Source organism: Ranitomeya imitator, chromosome 2, assembly GCF_032444005.1.
Source record: "Ranitomeya imitator isolate aRanImi1 chromosome 2, aRanImi1.pri, whole genome shotgun sequence".
Taxonomy (NCBI): Eukaryota; Metazoa; Chordata; class Amphibia; order Anura; family Dendrobatidae; genus Ranitomeya; species Ranitomeya imitator.
The window spans coordinates 147,928,181-147,950,108 of NC_091283.1; the positions used below are offsets into that span (position 1 = coordinate 147,928,181).

Below are 21,928 nucleotides of genomic sequence, written 5' to 3' on the forward strand. Positions count from 1 at the left end.
TTGTTGGCCAGGTTGTCTGAACAATTAGGCCAAGCGAATATTTCTTCAGCTGACACGGGAACTGCTAGAAAAGGTATACTTGTGGCTGATACTGGTGAATGGGTACAGATCCAACAATCTGCCAGGGGTTGCGTATTATTTAACAAGTCATGCACTAATTTTCTATGATGTTGTACGAATCTATTGTTCAAAGGGGCTAGAGAATTCAGTCTTTCCCATGCCTCCGTTGAGGTTAACATTATTAACATCAATATCATGAGTCTTATACTGCTTTTTTGCAATGGCTTGCATGTATCCATGATGCCTTGCCTTCAAGCTTGACTGCTGTTGGAGTTGTTAACAGGACTTGGAAAGGTCCGTCAAATCTCGGTTCCAGAGTCTTTCTGGTGTGTCTTTTCACGTAGACTTGATCACCAGGTTCCAACTTGTGGCCTCCTTCGAGATTTTCTGGATCTGGAAGGGAAGCAAAAACTTGCGAATGCACTTTAGTTAAACGTTTTTGTAAATCTTGTACATAAGCAGTTAAAGTCTCAGTATTCAACATCAGTTGTTGTGGAAAATAACAACCCAAATTTGCTGCTCTACCAAAAAGAATCTCATGTGGTGACAGCTTAGCCTTCCCCCTTGGGGTGTTTCGGATGGAATACAGGGCAAGTGGTAGACACTCGGTCCAAGGCTTTCCTGTTTCTGCCATGGCCTTCTGGATTTTTAATTTTATTGTCCCATTTAATCTTTCCACTTTACCTGAACTCTGTGGATGATATGGAGTGTGAAACTGGTTTTCTACTCCCAACATTTTCATAACATTCTGGAATATTTCCCCAGTAAAATGGGTACCCCTATCTGACTCGATCACCTCAGGCATGCCGTAACGGGGTATCAGTTCATGTGCTATTTTAATGGCAGTAGTTTTTGCTGAGGCTTTACGAACTGGATAAGCCTCTGGCCACCCTGAGAACATGTCCACACACACAAGCACATATTCATATCCATTGTACCTAGGAAGTTGGATGTAGTCGATCTGGAGTCTTTGAAAGGGATACAGTGGTCTTACATGATGCTTGGTTGGGGTTTTAATGGCCTGACCTGGATTGTGTGCCAGGCATATAGCACATGCAGCACACATGTTCCGAGCAAAATTACCAAAGCCTGGAGCCAACCACCTTTCTTTTACCTTGAGCGTCATACCATTTGCCGACAAATGCGTGGGTAGGTGGAGGTCACTTGCCACTGCGGGGTACCAGGCTCTGGGTAAACACAACAAAGTTCCTTTTTTCCATAATCCTTGCTGATCTTCTGCCCCTTTTTTCTGCCACTGCCCTCGTTCTTCGTCGTCTACCTGTTTCTGAGCTTCCTTCAATCTTTCCTCATCATCTTCAGAGCTATCTAGTGTGTGGGCATGATGTAAGGGTTTACGTGCTGCCTGTTTTGCTGCCTTATCGGCTTTATCGTTACCCCTGGCTTCCTCGGTGTCGAGTCTCACATGTGCAGCTACCTTTATCACCGCTATTTCTTTAGTTTCTTGTGCTGCCTCCAGAATCTGTCTAATCAGGGAGGCATGTTTAACAGGTTGGCCTGAAGCAGTCATATAACCTCTGGCTCTCCATATTACGCCAAAATCGAAAATAATGCCATGTGCATATCTAGAATCAGTGTATACGTTTGCTGTCTGATCTTTGGCTATTTTTAGAGCTTCAACTAATGCCGTAAGTTCTGCCTCTTGTGCAGACTGATTAGCAGGGAGAGGTTCTGCTTTCAGCACTTCATGCTGAGTTACTACCGCATAACCTGTATGAAATTGTCCATTCATATCTGCATATCTACTGCCATCTATGAAAAGTTCAAATGTAGCATTACAGAGTGGCTTGTCACGTACATTACATAAGCCCTGAGTCTCTTGTTCCATTAATTGTACACAATCATGCATTGACTTTGATGGGTCAAAGGAGTTGGAGAGTGCAGTTTCCTCAGGTATGGTACCCCCCTCAGACTCTAAAGGGAGCAAAGACGCGAGATTAAGAGTCTGAATCCTGGCAAAGGAAATGTTGGGCGGCAGTAGTAGGGAACATTGGAGACGGAGGTGTCTGGCCATTGAAATATGTTTAGGTTGGACCTGGTTAAGAATGCCATGTACATCATGAGTGGTCTGAACTAGAAGTGGGTGATCAAGAACAATCTCAGAAGCTTTATCTAATAACAGTGAAATTGCGGCTACTACTCTTACACAAGAAGGTGCGGCTCTAGCTACAGGGTCCAGATGAGCTGATATGTATGCCACAGGTCTCTGTTTGTTTCCATGTTTTTGTGTGAGCACCCCTGTAGCATGTGAGGATATCTCAGCTGCCATCAATTGAAAAGGTTTAGTGTAGTCTGGGAGTCCCAAAGCCGGAGCTGATACCAGTGCTGTTTTCAAAGAGGAAAATGACTGTTTAGCCTCTTCACTGAGTGAATATGGTGTGTCGGCAATACAGTCATCTAAAGGCTGCATGAGTTGACTTGCATGTATGATCCACTGTCTACAGTGTGAAACAATACCTAGGAAAGCACGCAGCTGTTTGTGATTCCTGGGTTCAAGCATGTTACGTATGGCTTCCGTACGTTGAGGTGTGAGGTGTCTGATGCCCTGTGATATGCAGTGACCTAAAAACACGACTGTTTGTTGACAAGCCTGGAGTTTCTGTCTATTTACTTTACAGCCTTCTTGCGCTAGGAAAATTAAGAAATTAACAGTTGAGGTAACTGCCGTCTGCTCATCAGGGCAACAAATAAGTAAGTCATCTACATACTGTAGAATGACTACTCCTGGTTCTGGGATGAAATTTTTTAGCACGGTCTGCATTGCTTCAGAGTACAAAGTTGGTGAGTGTACCATACCTTGTGGCAATCTTGTCCATGCTAATTGTTTACCCTTGAATGTAAAGGCAAACAAATGCCAACAGTTCTTATGTAGTGGCACAGAAAAAAATGCGTTTGATAAGTCAATTACCGTAAAATATGCAGCAGTGCTGGGAATTTGAGACAGTAAGGTATGAGGATTCGGTACCACAGGGGTGACCGGTGCCAAAACCTTATTGATTTCCCGTAAGTCGTGCACCATGCGATATTTCACCATAGTTTCTTTGGAGGACACTTTCTTTTTAACAGGATATAAGGGTGTATTGGCGGGTGACCTGATTTCTACCAAAACACCTTGTAACACATAATCCTGAATTTGTTGAGAAATCGCCTGTTCTTGCTGGGCGCTGATGGGGTATTGCCTAAGCTGAGGTAATATGGTTCCCGGGGCAGTTTCTAACAGTATAGGAGCTACTGATAAAAATCCTACATCAGTGTCTCCTTTTGCCCATAGGCTGTCAGGAACCCGAGACAAGTCAATTTTTGCTTGTTGAGTGTAAATTTCGGGAAAATCCTCCATTGCCTGTATTCTAACATATGGTTCCAGAGTTTCTGCATCTTCAGGGATGGTCAGCATAACTGTGCCATCTTCTCTAAAATGGATGTTTGCATGCATTTTACTTAAGACATCAGTACCCAACAAGCAGGTAGGTGCACCTTTAGCAAATAAAAATTTGGATACAAAAGTTTTAGGGCCAAAGCTCACATTTAAAGGTTTTGTAAAGGGCAACGCCTGAATTTTACCATCATACCCTTCTGCATATGTAACCTTTGAGGATATATTGTCAGGATATGGTAAAAAGTCCTGATTTAAAATGGAGGATGTTGCTCCCGTATCTATCAGAAAAGGTACATTTTTACCCTCAACTTCAACTTGTATTATTGGTCTTCTAGAAGGAAGAGAGACCTGCATAACTTTCAGTCATTCTGAGCTGTCTGTTTGATCAGGCACTGGGTTATTTATCCTATTTTTGGGTACAAAGGTTCCTGAATCTATATCTGCTTTTCTCTTCCTACATTCCCTTTGGAAATGTCCTGGCTTCTTACAGTAATGACAAGTAAACTTTTGATTAGCAGAGCCAGTATTAGCCTGTGCAATTCTTACTGGCTTAGAATTTTCTCTTAAGTCCATTTCTATCCCTACAGCTTTCTGTCTAGCCAGGTGTGGGTCTTCCAAGGTTCTCCAATCAGGGGTTGCGGCCTTAAGCTTTTCCTTCACTTTTGGAGACAATCCATCTATAAAGGTTTTTGTAACTAACCTCATCATTCCTGGAGCGGTTAGATCCATGCCTTCATCTCTGAAATTATTTTCTACACTTAGATAATATTCGTCTACTGATTGTCCAGATTTCTGAGCCACCACTCCCGTTGTTCCTCTCTGCCTCTGTCTCTCCCTCATGAAAACCATTAAGTGATCTACAAATTGTGTACCTGATTCTATCGTTTGTAAGGCACCATCTCCTGCTTGGGGCCTATGTACCTGTAGATTTGCTAATAGCTCCTGGAAGAGTCCAGGAGTCATTTTCATTCTACATAATTCTTCTCCATCTGCCCAAACTCCAGCTTGAGTCTGCATAATTTGCTGTATATATTGTGCAAATCTAACTGGACACTGGGTGGGATCTGGTGCGTTATGCAAGAGAGACATGCCTTCAGCGGGGCACCAAGGGAAATATTGTCGAGTTTGGTGATATCTAGTTCCCATTACTCCGTCAGCACCAGGTTCCCTAAAGGGTCTTGGTACTACCCTAACAGGGGCAAGTACAGCGCCATGTCTAGGTGTACCACAGGCTAGGCAATCATTTCTCCAGTCTGGATTTTGTTGTCCACAGTGCGGACATACCCATCCTCCTGGTCCGGCTAAACTTTGAGGTGGTGTTTGGAGAAAAGATGGGGCATGTGGGTTAAGGTATGGGGGTGGGGTATTTTTAGATTCCACATTTTGTTTTTCTCCACAGCCTGTGGGTCTAATACACCACTTTTTACTCTGTTGATTATATGTCCATCCCTCATTTTCTGCTACCCTAGAGACATCAATCAATGCTTGGATCTGATCTATCCATTTCTTGTCTCTGATTATGCCTTTTTTCCTTTCCTGAATTCCTTCCCATAGTTTTCTACTAAAAGCTTCTGCCCTAGTAACTCCAAACTTACTAAAAATCTTTTTCAGCCCCTTAGTGGCATCTTCACCACTTCTCTCCTTTATGATAGTATAGATATCTAATTCTTCTGGTTCCGACTTTGTTTGCTTATTCCCCATTTTCTTATCCTGAGCTTTCTTGCCCTAGGTGGCGTTTGGGTATGAGAATACCTCGTTACCTTCTTCCTAAGGATCTAGGATGTCTTTTTCTTGCCCTAGGTGGCGTTTGGGTATGAGAATACCTCGTTACCTTCTTCCTAAGGAGCTAGGATGTTTAAACTGTGTTGATGTAAGAAAATCCTGATTCCTACACCTATAGCAAATAACACAAATGCAACCAGACAGAAAAAGAAAAAGAACATACAACGTATCTTGTCCCAGGCTAATTTATCTGTCCTGGGCTTATACTATCACATACAACGTATTCTTGTCCCAGGCTAATTTATCTGTCCTGGGCTCATACTATCATACACTTATCCGTCACCAGGTTTTTGTCAAAGACAGGATCAGAGATTGAACATAGGCGCGGAGGTCTCCCCGAAAGGACGCAACCACGTTGCCCAGTGGGACAGTCACTTCTTCTGTTTCAACCCCCTGGGCAGCTTATAGGGCTATTCCCAACTTCCACACACCTTCTATTCACATTCACTCTCATTCAATGCCGTACTCCGTGAGGTTATCAATTCCTAAATAGTTCAAGAACCCGAGCTATAGGTATCCTCCTCTACTAGAACTACCCGCTAAAGAACACGACACAGAAAATCTTACGGACAGTGCAGGGCAGATATAAGAGATCTAACAGTGTCTCTTACCTGGCCAGGTTTTTGTTCATCTGCCGTCCATTATCCCAGATTCTCTTTTCGTTCGTATTCTGCTGGTGTTCTTGAAGGAATACACAGACCTCGGGTCCCTGTTCGGGCGCCAGGAAATGTCGGGATCACACTCAGTCGGAGCAGCCTTTGGAAGTGGGAAATCACCAGAAATAATACACAAGACACGTCTTGTATAGTGTATCACTGGGAAGTCTCTGAAGCACGCCTGCCTTCAATGTGCTATCCCTTCTTTATATAGTGGTTTCAGTAGGTTTAGTGGTTATACAAGTTTTGCATGTTTAAACAAAGAGACAAAACAGGAAAGAAAGAAAAGAAAAGAAAACAGTTTCGTGGGCGGCAGTTTCACAACAAACAGTACAAAGGCAATTCCACAGACAAGAAAAACAGGATTTCATACTATAGCTAAAATGTCCTTGAATGGACAGGTCAATATTTATCACAAATTCTTTTTTTTTATTTTTGTTCATTGAGGTAATCATTTTTGTTCTGCTCTTCACAGGCTGTAGGGGAGCCCTCTGGCTGTTGCGATCCTTTCTGCGCCGGTTGCATGGGCCACACTCTCTGCACCACCTTTCAATGGCTCTTCTCATGCCAATCCAGTAGAATCTCTCATGAAGTAGGACTTAAAACTTCTTCCATCCGAAGTGTCCTGCTCCATCGTGGTACGCTTCTAAGACCATTGGCCAATCCGGCTTCGGGACTACCACTTGCCAGATCAGTTCATGGGTGCGTGAGTTGATTTTCCTCCAACACAGCTTTCCCTTGTAAATGAAGAATCTGCCCTTCTCCTTCCACAACTGTTGCGTTTCCTGTGGAGCATCTGGGCCAGTGTGTGAATCAGCCTGTGTCAGCAGCTCTTTTACCAGGCGGACTGCTGGGTCGCTATCTTGTGTCTCTGCCCATCCATGGTTGGGCAAAGGATTAAGCTTGGCCTCTTGCATAACATGGCGCTTGTCCCTTACACAATGTGAATGTTGGGCCGCAACTGGGCAGTGGAAGGCTGGTAACTCGATTTCTTCGAGTGCTTCTGGATCTCCTCCCTCTTCTGGTGAATTGGGCATCCGGGACAGTGCACCAGCATTTGCGTTCTTATGTCCCGCTCGGTACTTGATGGTAAACTCGAAGTTGAACAACCTGGCCATCCATCGCTGCTCCAATGCACCTAATTTTGCCGTCTCCAGGTGAGTCAGCGGATTGCTGTCCGTGTAAACATTGAACTTTGCTGAAGCCAGGTAGTGCTTGAATCGCTCAGTTACCGCCCAGACTATGGCGAGGAACTCCAGCTTGAAGGAACTGTAGTTGTTGGGGTTCCTTTCAGTGGGACGAAGCTTCCGGCTGGCATAGGCAATTACTTTTTCTTTGCCTTTCTGCATCTGGGACAGCACTGCTCCTAATCCCGCGTTGCTGGGGTCTGTGTAGAGTACAAACGGTTGGTCATAGGGTAGGCCAGTACCTCATCTCCGGTGAGAGCCAACTTCAACCGAGTAAAGGATCCCTCCAGCCTGTCGTTCCACTCGAATAGAATATTCTTACTCTTGGCCTTCTTAGATAGGCCCACTAACAGGTCTTTGCAGGGGTGTGGCTATCTTAGTTAAGTCCTTGATAAATCTTTGGTAGTAACCTACCAACCTAAGGAACTGCCGGACTTAGTGGATGTTGCTGGGTTTCGGCCAGTCCATGATCACGGTGACTTTGTTAGGATCTGGTGCCACACCTTCGGCACTTACCACATGGCCTGGTACTGCACTTTGGGCTTTAACAGGTGGCACTTGGATGGCTTTACTTTCAGGCCATAGTTAGACAGCTTCAAACACCTCGGCCAGGTGCTTCAAGTGGTCTTTATAGGTCTTGGAGAAGACAATTACATCATCCAGGTACAACAGAACGGTTTCAAAGTTCTTGTACCCAAGACAGCACTCCATCTTCCTCTGGAACGTCCTGGTGCGTTGCACAGTCCGAACGGTGTGTAGTTGAATTCTGAGAGGCCCATTGGTGTCGTGAAGGCGGTCTTTTCTTTATCCGTCTCTGCTACGGGAACCTGCCAATACCCACTAGTGAGATTTAAGGTGGAGAAATCGCAGATTTCAAAGCAGCTAATGACTCTTCAATTCTGGGTAATGGGTAGGCATACTTATGTGTAATGCTGTTACTCTGCCTGTAGTCCACACACATCCTCATTGTACCAACCTTCTTTCTAATGAGGACTAATGGAGCTGCCCAGGGGCTACAACGGTCTCTGATTACCCTAGCCTCTTTCATCTCGTAACATACGCTTGGTACATTGGTAGTGAGCTGGAGGTACAGGCTGGTACCTCTCTTTAATGTGTGGATGATCTCCAGTTGGGATATGATGTTGAACCCCTTTTACCTGGCCAAAGTCTAGTGGGTGTTTGCTGAATACCCGTTCATACTCTTGGACCACCCGGTAGACCCCATGCTTTTGGTGTAAAGGAGTGGAATCAATGCCTACGTGTAACTTTTGACACCAATCCTCCAACTGTCCTGCAGAGCCATTGTCCTCCACCTGGTCAGACTGGACCAAGGGTTCTGTTGCCTGTATTGCATTGTTACTAACAGTGAATAGTTTAGCAAGTGTGGCATATCTGGGTAAATGGACTTCTTTCTCCCCACAATTAAGGACACGTACAGGTACCCTCCCCTTGCGGACATCAACCACCCCTCTGGCTGTCAGGATGGTGGGCCTACTCTTAGAATACACAGGTTCCACCAGGGCCTGGTAGTCTTTACCTCTGAGGTCTATTGCTGCCCGATACCAGATTAACATTTCACTCCTGGGGGTATTGCAATAGGGATCGGATCACTCACTGTGACGCTGCCAACTTCTCCATCAGACAGTTCTACCTGTTGTCTCTGCATCAGGGCTCTGATTTCTTTCTGTAGTACACGCTGCTCACTGGAACCAGCAGTTTCGGCCACCTGTTGTAACAAGACAATAACCTCGCCAAGACAGTTTTCTTTGACATTAGAACCTATGGTCATCATTGGGTTACTGTTACCGCTGCTGCTCACCCTCGCTGCTCCGCTCCTGGCTCCCAGCGCGCTGTTCTTGTTTTTCCTGCTGCGGCTGCTTCCCCTGCTCGCCCTGGCCGCTCTTCTGGGTTCCGGTGCGCTGTCCCCTTCTCTTCCTCAGCAGCACCAGCTCCTTCCGCCGCTGCTCGTCCCCGCTGTCCTGCTTCCGGGTGTCGGTGCGTTTGTCCTCGGCAAGCTCCTCCTCCACTTCCTGCTTCTCATTCTGCTGGAGGAGTCCGGCTTCTGCGCAGGCACGCTGGGTTCATTAGAAAGCACATGCGTCCTAGTCCGGGACCTTCTGCTTCCAGATGCTTTGACCCGGAGAGCCTCAGTAGCCAATCCGGGTAAGGCCTACGGTATTTCAGGCCACTTCCCCTGCTGGGAGGTGCCTGATTGTCATTAGCTATTGCTTTTGTCTCCGGCCACTTTTTGCTCCGTGTTTGGCACCCTTGTGCTCTACACTTTGTCTTGCGCTTTTATGTGCCTCTGCTTAGCTTACTCTCTGTATATCTGTTCCACCGTTCCTTCCTTTCATCTTGCTCTTTCTCTCTCCCTACAACTTCTCCTCCGTCTCGGCATATTTCCCATAAGGGATGGGGGCAGTGTTCTGGATCACTGCGTTGAGTAACACGTGATGGTGTCTCCGCGGTGTTGGATGTTTTGATCTTCCCGAGGTCATTCATCCTTATGTTTATAGTCCTTTTACTAGGCACTGCTCCTAATAGCCAGTTTCCTACTCCACACTGATGAGGGGCAAATACCCCGAAACAGCTGTCTGTGGATGGATACCATGTTTTGGCATAGGTGGTTTTCCTTTTTGGATGCTGCCCTTCCCGTGGTTGTTCCTTCCCGGTGAAAGACCTGGCTATTTATTGCTTGCGTTGAGAAACATGTGATGGTGTCTCCGCGGCTTTTCTACATGTACAGAATGTAAGGCATAGTCATCACCTGAGAGCCGGTGTCCAGTAAAGCGTTCATCGGGATGCCGTAGATCACAATGGGGAGGACCGGTCGTCCTCAGATGTATTTGGCTCGCCAGCTCTGTGGGCCTGGTTGTTGCACTCCTGGCAGTTGGCCCTCTGCCCCAGGGGTTGCTCTTTTAAATGGCAGAACCTTGCGATGTGCCCAACCTGATTGCAGCAGCGACAAATGGGTCGTCGGTCCTGATGGTAGCGGTTGTTGTCTCTTCCTCTGGTCGGTGGGATCCTCTTCTGCCATCGCCAGGGGACGTCATCTGGACTGGAAGCCAGCTGGATCTTTCCTTTTGGGGACTCTTGTAGGGACTGCACAGTTTTGGCTAGTGCAGCTACATTTTTGGTCAGTTCCTGAACCTGGAAGCGCAGTCCTGCGGAGGGGTCATCATCTAAAGTCTGTGCATCAGCCTCAACAGGGACCTGGTGGAAGAACGCTGCTTCCTGATGGTAGTTGATTGCTGGGTGCCTAGGGGACGCTATGCGGCTGGGATTAGGCTCATGCAGCACCCAGATAGCCCTGTCCTTGAATTGTGCAAAGTCCAGGTCAGGGTTTTGCAGGACCAAGATGCGCAGCTGCGTCCGGTGGGTGCCTGACAAAAGTACTTCAATAAATTTCTCTTTTAACAGTTTGTCTCCATCCTGCATGCTGTTCGGGTCAACTTGTTTAACAGCTCGCAGCGCCTCCTGGAGATTGAGGGCATAATCCCTTATATTGTCCTGTGCCCGTTATTTGCACCCGAAAAACCTCATCTTTTTTTCTGCAGCAGTGCGGGTGTCAAAAGTGTTTTTCAGTTTGGCTAATATTTGCTCAATAGTTGCTCTTTCAGTCTCCGGCAAGAATTTTACTTCTCTTTGTGTTGCACCAATTAATTGGCCAGTTAGGACGCTGACTTTTTGTTGTCCCGACAGAAGGTATGCCTGAAATAAGCTGCAGAGTCTTTCTTTAAAGTCATTGAGGGCGTGGGACTCCCCTGAATATTGTGGCAACCAGGCCGCTCCCGGTATGCAGGGCATGGATAATGGCATTATGGGAGCTGTAGCTGCGGCTGGTTCCGGCCGGATTATGGGCGCTGCGGCCACCGCAGGGTCTGGTGGCATCATGGGGGCTGCGGCTGCATCTCCCCCCAGGCTGGACACATCCCTCCCCCTATGCTAACCTCAACCAGGCCTGTCGTCTAGTTACCGACGTCTGCAGCTGTGTCGCCGACGCTCTGTTCGGTGCTCCTTCCGGGGCTTCCGGCTCCTTCTCTTGCGTACGGCTGAGCATGGAGCGCAGCGTCCTTCGCGCTCTTTCTTCAGGCTCCGCCCATGATGGCACACCCCTCTTTCCGGCACTCCTCACAGCGCTCTTTATGACGGACGTTTTTGGCGGCAATTTTGAAAATTTATCGCATGCACCGTGTGACGCAGTTATGGCGATGTTTTAAAAGTTCATTAAAATCTCTGGCACACAATATAATAAAGTCTCTCTTTTATGTACAGTCTCTAAGGCGCACAAGACACAGTTTGCTGGTCGGTCTGATCCTGTTCATGACGCCAAAATGGAATGCCCGCCAGGGCCGTGGGGTACTCGGTACCGGTACTTAAAGGGATGTGTCACGGCGGTGGTGACCCGGTCCGTGGCCCTGGGCACCCATGTTAAAGGGACGGTCTTTAAAGGGGTTAGTTGAATAATAAAAGTTTGTGATGCCACCTGTGGTATTCGGTCAGGGGTGACCCAACGCTGCTTAAAGGGGTCCACTGGGGTGATGTTATGGCAGCTGGGATAGTATGGCTTCCCACAAGTGAAGCTGAGTCCCCAGGCCTTCCGGTGTAATAGATGAAGATGGTTATAGGTGGTGTAGTAAGAAAAGGAGTACAGTCATGGACAAAAATTTTGAGAATGAGACAAATATTAATTTTTCCAAAGTCTACTGCTTCATTTTTTCTAATGGCAATTTGCATATACTCCTGAATGTCAGAGTGATCAGCTTAACAGCAATTACTGTACTTGCAAAGTCAATATTTGCCCAGAAAATGAACTTTAACCCCCAAAACACATTTCAACATCATTGCACTCCTGCCTTAAAAGGAGCAGCTAACATCGTTTTAGTGGTTGATCCATTAACACAGGTGTGGGTGTTGATGAGGACAGGGCTGGCGATCAATCAGTCATGATTAAGTAAGAATGACATCACTGGACACTTTAAAAGGAGGCTGGTGCTTGGTATCATTGTTTCTCTTCAGTTAACCATGGTTATCTCTAAAGAAACACGTGCAGCCATCATTGCACTGCACAAAAAGGGCCTAACAGGGAAGAGTATCGCGGCTACAAAGATTGCACCTCAGTCAACAATCTATCGCATCATCAAGAACTTCAAGGAGAGAGCTTCCATTGTTGTCAAAAAGGCTCCAGGGCGCCCAAGAAAGACCAGCAAGCGCCAGGACCGTATCTTAAAACTGTTTCAGCTGCGGGATTGGACTACCAGCAGTGCCGAGCTTGCTCAGGAATGGCAGCAGGCTGGTGTGAGTGCTTCTGCACGCACCGTGAGGCGAGGCCTCTTTGAGTAAGGCCTGGTTTCAAGGAGGGCAGCAAAGAAGCCACTTCTCTCCAGAAAAAAACATCAGGGACCGACTGATATTCTGCAAAAGGTACAAGGAGTGGACTGCTGAGGACTGGGGCAAAGTCATTTTCTCTGATGAATCCCCTTTTCGATTGTTTGGGACATCTGGAAAACAGCTTATTCGGAGAAGAGGTAAGCGCTCCCACCAGTCTTGTCTCATGCCAACTGTAAAGCATCCTGAAACCATTCATGTGTGGGGTTGCTTCTCAGCCAAGGGAATCGGCTTACTCACAGTCTTGCCTAAAAACACAGCCATGAATAAAGAATGGTACCAGAATGTCCTCCAGGAGCAACTTCTCCCAACCGTCCAAGAGCAGTTTGGCGCCCAACAATGCCTTTTCCAGCATGATGGAGCACCTTGCCATAAAGCAAAGGTGATAACTAAATGGCTCATGGAACAAAACATAGAGATTTTGGGTCTATGGCCTGGAAACTCCCCAGATCTTAATCCTATTGAGAACTTGTGGTCAATCATCAAGAGATGGGTGGACAAACAAAAACCAACAAATTCTGGCAAAATGCAAGCATTGATTATGCAAGAATGGACTGCTATCAGTCAGGATTTGGTCCAGAAGTTGATTGAGAGCATGCCAGGGAGAATTGCAGAGGTCTTGAAGAAGAAGGGTCAACACTGCAAATATTGACTTGCTGCATTAACTCATTCTAACTGTCAATATAACCTATTGGTACTCATAATATGATTGCAATTATATTTCTGTATGTGATATAAACATCAGACAAACACTAAGAAAAACCAGAGGGCAGCAGATCATGTGAAAATATAATTTTGGTGTCATTCTCAAAAATTTTGGCCATGACTGTACACAGGGTTGCAGTCTCTTTACCTCTTTACTTGGTTCAAGGCAGCCACAGTCCACACCTGGTGTGGTCCGGCCGGCTTGGAAGCGAATTGGGAATCCCTCTAACCAGGTCTGGTTGGAAGCCTTCCTTCTAGCGCTGTGGTGTTGTAGTCCCTTGCTGCCTTAGGCCTCACACAAGGTCCTCATGTTTTCTCTCTGTCCCCCTTTAGGTAGGACACTACCCGTACGACAGGTAGCTCAAGCCTTTTTACAGGATCTCTATCATGACCCGGACTCTATTTGCTACTGTGTCCTCGGGTGTTAATGGTGGACAGGTAACTTGCAATCAGCTGTCCGCCGGTTTCTGCCATGGGGCATGAAGTTACCCCCACAACCTCGGTCTTGTGGCTACAGGTATCTGCGCTCAGCATAGAGGAAGCCCAGTCGCAGCTTCTCTCTCCAGCTCTTTACTCTCCTTTGCTTCTTCTCCCTCTCAGTCTCCTACAGCCTGCTCTGCTTTCTTTTCCATTCCCAGGAGCTGCAGAATCACTCGTCTGCACCGCCCCAACTTTTTTCCTCTCTCCTCCCTCTCCTCTCACCAATTGTCTAACTCCTACTGCCTAGCAACTGCCTAGCAACTGACTCCTCCTTCCGATCAGAGAGAGCAGCTCCCCTGAACTCAGGTGTAGAGCTCCCCCTTCTGGCCTGGAGTCAGAACAGTGTTTTATATGCTGAATACCTGTCAAAGGGATCCTTCCTCGCTTCCAAGCGTGACATCACTCTCCCCGTGAGGAAAGCAATGCCATTGTAACAACCGTTTACCTGGGGTGTTACATCTACCCCCCCTAGCAATGGTGTACAATGTATCAGTACGGGAAGTCACATGTCTGTCCCCTCCCCCAGCGATGGTGTACAATGGATCAGTACGGGAAGTCACATGCCTGCCCCCCCAGAGATGGTGTACAATGTATCAGTATGGGAAGTCACATGTCTGCCCCCCCAGCAATGGTGTACAATGTATCAGTACGGAAAGTCACATGTCTGCCCCCCCAGCAGTGGTATATAGTGATGAGTGTGTATACTCGTTGCTCGGGTGATCTCCCGAGTATTTTGCCGTGCTTGGAGATTTAGTTTTCTTCACTGCAGCTGCATGATTTATGGCTGCTAAACAGGCTGAATACATGTGGGCATTCCCTAACAAACAGGCATTCCTCACATGTATTCAGCCTGTCTAGCATCCGTAAATCATGCAGCTGCAGCGAAGAAAACTAAATCTCCGAGCAGTCACAAATACTCGGAGACCACCAGAGTGTGGTCGGGAAAACCCGAGCAACGAGTATACTCGCTCATCACTAGTGGTATACAATGCATCAGCAAGGGAAGTCACATGTCTGTCCTTCCTTCCAATGTACTGATACATTGTATACCATTGGCGGGGGGGCAGACATGTGATTTCCCATACTGTTACATTGTACACCATCGCTGGGGGGGCAGACATGTGACTTCCCGTACTGATACATTGTACACCATCGCTTGGGGGGCAGATGTGTGATTTCTCGTACTGATACATTGTACACCATCGCTGGGGGAAGGTGCAGACATGTGACTTCCCGTACTGATACATTGTACACCATCCCCGGGGGGGCAGACATGTGACTTCCCGTACTGATACATTGTACACCATCCCTGGGGGGGGCAGACATGTGACTTCCCATACTGATACATTGTACACCATCCCTGGGGGGGGCAGACATGTGACTTCCCGTGCTGTTACATTGTACACCATTGCTGGGGGGGCAGACATGTGTCTTCCAATACTGATACATTGTACACCATCACTGGGGGGGGGGGACAGACATGTGACTTCCCGTACTGATACATTGTACACCATCACTGGGGGGGGGGGGGCAGACATGTGACTTCCCGTACTGATACATTGTACACCATCGCTGGGGGGGCAGACACGTGACTTTCCGTACTGATACATTGTACACATTCCCTGGGGGGGCAGACATGTGACTTCCCATACTGTTACATTGTACACCATCGCTGGGGGGGGGGTCAGACATGTGACTTCCCGTACTGATACATTGTACACCATCGCTGGGGGGGCAGACATGTGACTTCCCGTACTGATACATTGTACACCATCCCTGGGGGGGCAGACATGTGACTTCCCATACTGTTACATTGTACACCATCGCTGGGGGGGGCAGACATGTGACTTTCCGTACTGATACATTGTACACCATCCCTGGGGGGGGCAGACATGTGACTTCCCATACTGTTACATTGTACACCATCACTGGGGGGGGCAGACATGTGACTTCCCATACTGATACATTGTACACCATTGCTGGGGGGGCAGACATGTGACTTCCAATACTGATACATTGTACACCATCCCTGGGGGGGGAAGACATGTGACTTCCCGTACTGATACATTGTACACCATCACTGGGGGGGGGGACAGACATGTGACTTCCCGTACTGATACATTGTACACCATCCCTGGGGGGGCAGACATGTGACTTCCCATACTGTTACATTGTACACCATCACTGGGGGGGCAGACATGTGACTTCCCATACTGATACATTGTACACCATCACTGGGGGGGCAGACATGTGACTTCCCATACTTATACATTGTACACCATTGCTGGGGGGGCAGACATGTGACTTCCCGTACTGATACATTGCACACCATCACTGGGGGGGGGGCAGACATGTGACTTCCCGTACTGATACATTGTACACATTCCCTGGGGGGGCAGACATGTGACTTCCCATACTGATACATTGCACACCATCGCTGGGGGGGCAGACATGTGACTTTCCGTACTGATACATTGTACACCATCACTGGGGGGGGGCAGACATGTGACTTCCCGTACTGATACATTGTACACCATCACTGGGGGGGGGCCGACATGTGACTTCCCGTACTGATACATTGTACACCATCCCTGGGGGGGGAAGACATGTGACTTCCCATACTGATACATTGTACACCATCGCTGGGGGGGCAGACATGTGACTTCCCATACTGATACATTGTACACCATCGCTGGGGGGGCAGACATGTGACTTTCCGTACTAATACATTGTACACCATTCGTGGGGGGGCAGACATGTGACTTCCCGTACTGATTGATACATTGTACACCATTCGTGGGGGGGAAGACATGTGACTTCCCATACTGATACATTGTACACCATCGCTGGGGGGGCAGACATGTGACTTCCCGTACTGATACATTGTACACCATCCCTGGGGGGGGGCAGACATATGACTTCCCATACTGATACATTGTACACCATCCCTGGGGGGGGAAGACATGTGACTTCCCATACTGATACATTGTACACCATCGCTGGGGGGGCAAACATGTGACTTCCCATACTGATACATTGTACACCATTGCTGGGGGGGCAGACATGTGACTTCCCGTACTGATACATTGTACACCATCCCTGGGGGGGAGCAGACATATGACTTCCCATACTGATACATTGTACACCATCCCTGGGGGGGCAGACATGTGACTTCCCATACTGTTACATTGTACACCATCCCTGGGGGGGGCAGACATGTGACTTCCCATACTGTTACATTGTACACCATCACTGGGGGGGGCAGACATGTGACTTCCCATACTGATACATTGTACACCATCACTGGGGGGGGGGCAGACATGTGACTTCCCGTACTGATACATTGTACACCATCGCTGGGGGGGCAGACATGTGACTTTCCGTACTGATACATTGTACACCATCACTGGGGGGGGCAGACATGTGACTTCCCGTACTGATACATTGTACACCATCACTGGGGGGGGGCCGACATGTGACTTCCCGTACTGATACATTGTACACCATCGCTGGGGGGGCAGACATGTGACTTCCAATACTGATACATTGTACACCATCACTGGGGGGGGGCCGACATGTGACTTCCCGTACTGATACATTGTACACCATCGCTGGGGGGGCAGACATGTGACTTCCCATACTGATACATTGTACACCATCCCTGGGGGGGGAAGACATGTGACTTCCCATACTGATACATTGTACACCATCGCTGGGGGGGCAGACATGTGACTTCCCATACTGATACATTGTACACCATTGCTGGGGGGGCAGACATGTGACTTTCCGTACTAATACATTGTACACCATTCGTGGGGGGGCAGACATGTGACTTCCCGTACTGATTGATACATTGTACACCATTGCTGGGGGGGCAGACATGTGACTTCCCATACTGATACATTGTACACCATCCCTGGGGGGGCAGACATGTGACTTCCCATACTGTTACATTGTACACCATCGCTGGGGGGGGCAGACATGTGACTTTCCGTACTGATACATTGTACACCATCCCTGGGGGGGGGGCAGACATGTGACTTCCCATACTGTTACATTGTACACCATCACTGGGGGGGGCAGACATGTGACTTCCCATACTGATACATTGTACACCATCCCTGGGGGGGCAGACATGTGACTTCCCATACTGTTACATTGTACACCATCACTGGGGGGGCAGACATGTGACTTCCCATACTGTTACATTGTACACCATCACTGGGGGGGCAGACATGTGACTTCCCGTACTGATACATTGTACACCATCCCTGGGGGGGCAGACATGTGACTTCCCGTACTGATACATTGTACACCATCCCTGGGGGGGCAGACATGTGACTTCCCATACTGTTACATTGTACACCATCCCTGGGGGGGCAGACATGTGACTTCCCATACTGTTACATTGTACACCATCACTGGGGGGGCAGACATGTGACTTCCCATACTGTTACATTGTACACCATCACTGGGGGGGCAGACATGTGACTTCCCGTACTGATACATTGTACACCATCACTGGGGGGGCAGACATGTGACTTCCCGTACTGATACATTGTACACCGGAGGCGTCAAACTGCATTCCTCGAGGGCTGCAAACAAGTCATGTTTTCAGGATTTCCTTGTACTGCACAGGTGATAATTTAATCACCTACACAAATAATGATTCCAGCACCTTGTGCAATGCTAAGGAAATCTTGAAAACACGCATGGTTTGCGGCCCTCGAGGAATGCAGTTTGACACTCCTGCTGTACACCATCCCTTGGGGCAGACATGTGACCTCCCATACTAATACATTGTACACCATCCCTGGGGGGGGGGGCAGACATGTGACTTCCCATACTGATACATTGTACACCATCACTGGGGGGGCAGACATGTGACTTCCCATACTCATACATTGTACACCATCCCTGGGGGGGGGGGGCAGACATGTGACCTCCCATACTAATACATTGTACACCATCCCTGGGGGGGGGGCAGACATGTGACCTCCCATACTAATACATTGTACACTATCCCTGGGGGGGGGGCAGACATGTGACCTCCCATACTAATACATTGTACACCATCCCTGGGGGGGGGGGGCAGACATGTGACTTCCCATACTGATACATTGTACACCATCACTGGGGGGGGGCAGACATGTGACTTCCCATACTCATACATTGTACACCATCCCTGGGAGGGGGGGGGGCAGACATGTGACCTCCCATACTAATACATTGTACACCATCCCTGGGGGGGGGCAGACATGTGACCTCCCATACTAATACATTGTACACTATCCCTGGGGGGGGGGCAGACATGTGACCTCCCATACTAATACATTGTACACCATCCCTGGGGGGCAGGTGACTTCCCACACTGATACATTGTACACCATTGCTGGGGGGGGCAGACATGTGACTTCCCATACTGATACATTGTACACCATCCCTGGGGGGCAGGTGACTTCCCATACTGATACATTGTACACCATCGCTGGGGGGGCAGACATGTGACTTCCCATACTGATACATTGTACACCATCGCTGGGGGGGCAGACATGTGACTTTCCGTACTAATACATTGTACACCATTCGTGGGGGGGCAGACATGTGACTTCCCGTACTGATTGATACATTGTACACCATTGCTGGGGGGGCAGACATGTGACTTCCCATACTGATACATTGTACACCATCCCTGGGGGGGGGCAGACATGTGACTTCCCATACTGATACATTGTACACCATCCCTGGGGGGGCAGACATGTGACTTCCCATACTGTTACATTGTACACCATCGCTGGGGGGGGCAGACATGTGATTTCCGTACTGATACATTGTACACCATCCCTGGGGGGGGGGGCAGACATGTGACTTCCCATACTGTTACATTGTACACCATCACTGGGGGGGGCAGACATGTGACTTCCCATACTGTTACATTGTACACCATCCCTGGAGGGGCAGACATGTGACTTCCCGTACTGATACATTGTACACCATCCCTGGGGGGGCAGACATGTGACTTCCCATACTGTTACATTGTACACCATCACTGGGGGGGCAGACATGTGACTTCCCATACTGTTACATTGTACACCATCACTGGGGGGGCAGACATGTGACTTCCCGTACTGATACATTGTACACCATCCCTGGGGGGGCAGACATGTGACTTCCCGTACTGATACATTGTACACCATCCCTGGGGGGGCAGACATGTGACTTCCCATACTGTTACATTGTACACCATCCCTGGGGGGGCAGACATGTGACTTCCCATACTGTTACATTGTACACCATCACTGGGGGGGCAGACATGTGACTTCCCGTACTGATACATTGTACACCGGAGGCGTCAAACTGCATTCCTCGAGGGCTGCAAACAAGTCATGTTTTCAGGATTTCCTTGTACTGCACAGGTGATAATTTAATCACCTACACAAATAATGATTCCAGCACCTTGTGCAATGCTAAGGAAATCTTGAAAACACGCATGGTTTGCGGCCCTCGAGGAATGCAGTTTGACACTCCTGCTGTACACCATCCCTTGGGGCAGACATGTGACCTCCCATACTAATACATTGTACACCATCCCTGGGGGGGGGGGGCAGACATGTGACTTCCCATACTGATACATTGTACACCATCACTGGGGGGGGCAGACATGTGACTTCCCATACTCATACATTGTACACCATCCCTGGGGGGGGGGCAGACATGTGACCTCCCATACTAATACATTGTACACCATCCCTGGGGGGGGGGCAGACATGTGACCTCCCATACTAATACATTGTACACTATCCCTGGGGGGGGGCAGACATGTGACCTCCCATACTAATACATTGTACACCATCCCGGGGGGGGGGGGGGGCAGACATGTGACTTCCCATACTGATACATTGTACACCATCACTGGGGGGGGGGCAGACATGTGACTTCCCATACTCATACATTGTACACCATCCCTGGGAGGGGGGGGGGGCAGACATGTGACCTCCCATACTAATACATTGTACACCATCCCTGGGGGGGGGCAGACATGTGACCTCCCATACTAGTACATTGTACACTATCCCTGGGGGGGGGGCAGACATGTGACCTCCCATACTAATACATTGTACACCATCCCTGGGGGGCAGGTGACTTCCCACACTGATACATTGTACACCATTGCTGGGGGGGGCAGACATGTGACTTCCCATACTGATACATTGTACACCATCCCTGGGGGGGGGGGGGCAGACATGTGACTTCCCATACTGATACATTGTACACCATCACTGGGGGGGGGGGCAGACATGTGACTTCCCATACTCATACATTGTACACCATCCCTGGGAGGGGGGGGGGTGGCAGACATGTGACCTCCCATACTAATACATTGTACACTATCCCTGGGGGGGGGGGGCAGACATGTGACCTCCCATACTAATACATTGTACACCATCCCTGGGGGGCAGGTGACTTCCCACACTGATACATTGTACACCATTGCTGGGGGGGGCAGACATGTGACTTCCCATACTGATACATTGTACACCATCCCTGGGGGGCAGGTGACTTCCCATACTGATACATTGTACACCATCGCTGGGGGGGCAGACATGTGACTTCCCATACTGATACATTGTACACCATCGCTGGGGGGGGCAGACGTGACTCCCTGGTTCCTCTGTGCAGCCACTCGTCTGTCTCCAAAGATCACTGTTGCAGTAAAGGGTCATGTGGGAGGAGTCTCCTTTGCACTAGGGGTGCCTATGGATGTGGAGGCGTGGCCTGATTGCTTGCTACAATGTTTCCAGTAATTGTTTTTATTACAAAGGTTAGAAATGATTTGCTGCTGAGCACAGATCATGTGACGTGGCGGTGACATGACAGATTCTCTACGCTCTTGCAGGAGATCCGGACCCCGGGCTCGGCTGCTGCGGGTGGGTCCTGGTGATTGTATCCTTCTTCTTCACCATTCTCACATTTCCTGTATCAGTATGGATGTGTATAAAGGTAAGTAGGAGACGCAGCAATGCCCGGACATGTCTAGGAGGGATGTGGTGGCACCTGGCCATGCCCATCACTACATCGCTCCTCTGATGTCTTGGCTCTTCTCATTTCAGATTGTGAAGGAATACGAGCGGGCGATCATCTTCAGGCTGGGGCGTATCCTGCGCGGAGGAGCAAAGGGACCAGGTCAGGCTCTGCACAGTGCCCTGTACACAGGACTGCTGCAGCCCCATGTAAACAAAACAGGAAATTCCTGATCGACATCATGCCCCCCATTA

The 21,928-nt window shown here is 48.6% G+C and overlaps 1 protein-coding gene across 1 annotated transcript in view; it reads left to right on the top strand.

Annotated features, from left to right (window-relative positions):
* Positions 1 to 21,928, top strand: part of STOM (stomatin) — a 51,627-nt gene that overhangs the window by 20,190 nt on the left and 9,509 nt on the right. Inside the window, exons 2-3 of the mRNA XM_069747419.1 lie at positions 21,550 to 21,653; positions 21,764 to 21,836. Coding sequence (XP_069603520.1) covers positions 21,550 to 21,653; positions 21,764 to 21,836 — 177 coding nt within the window. The remainder of the gene's footprint in view (positions 1 to 21,549; positions 21,654 to 21,763; positions 21,837 to 21,928) is intronic.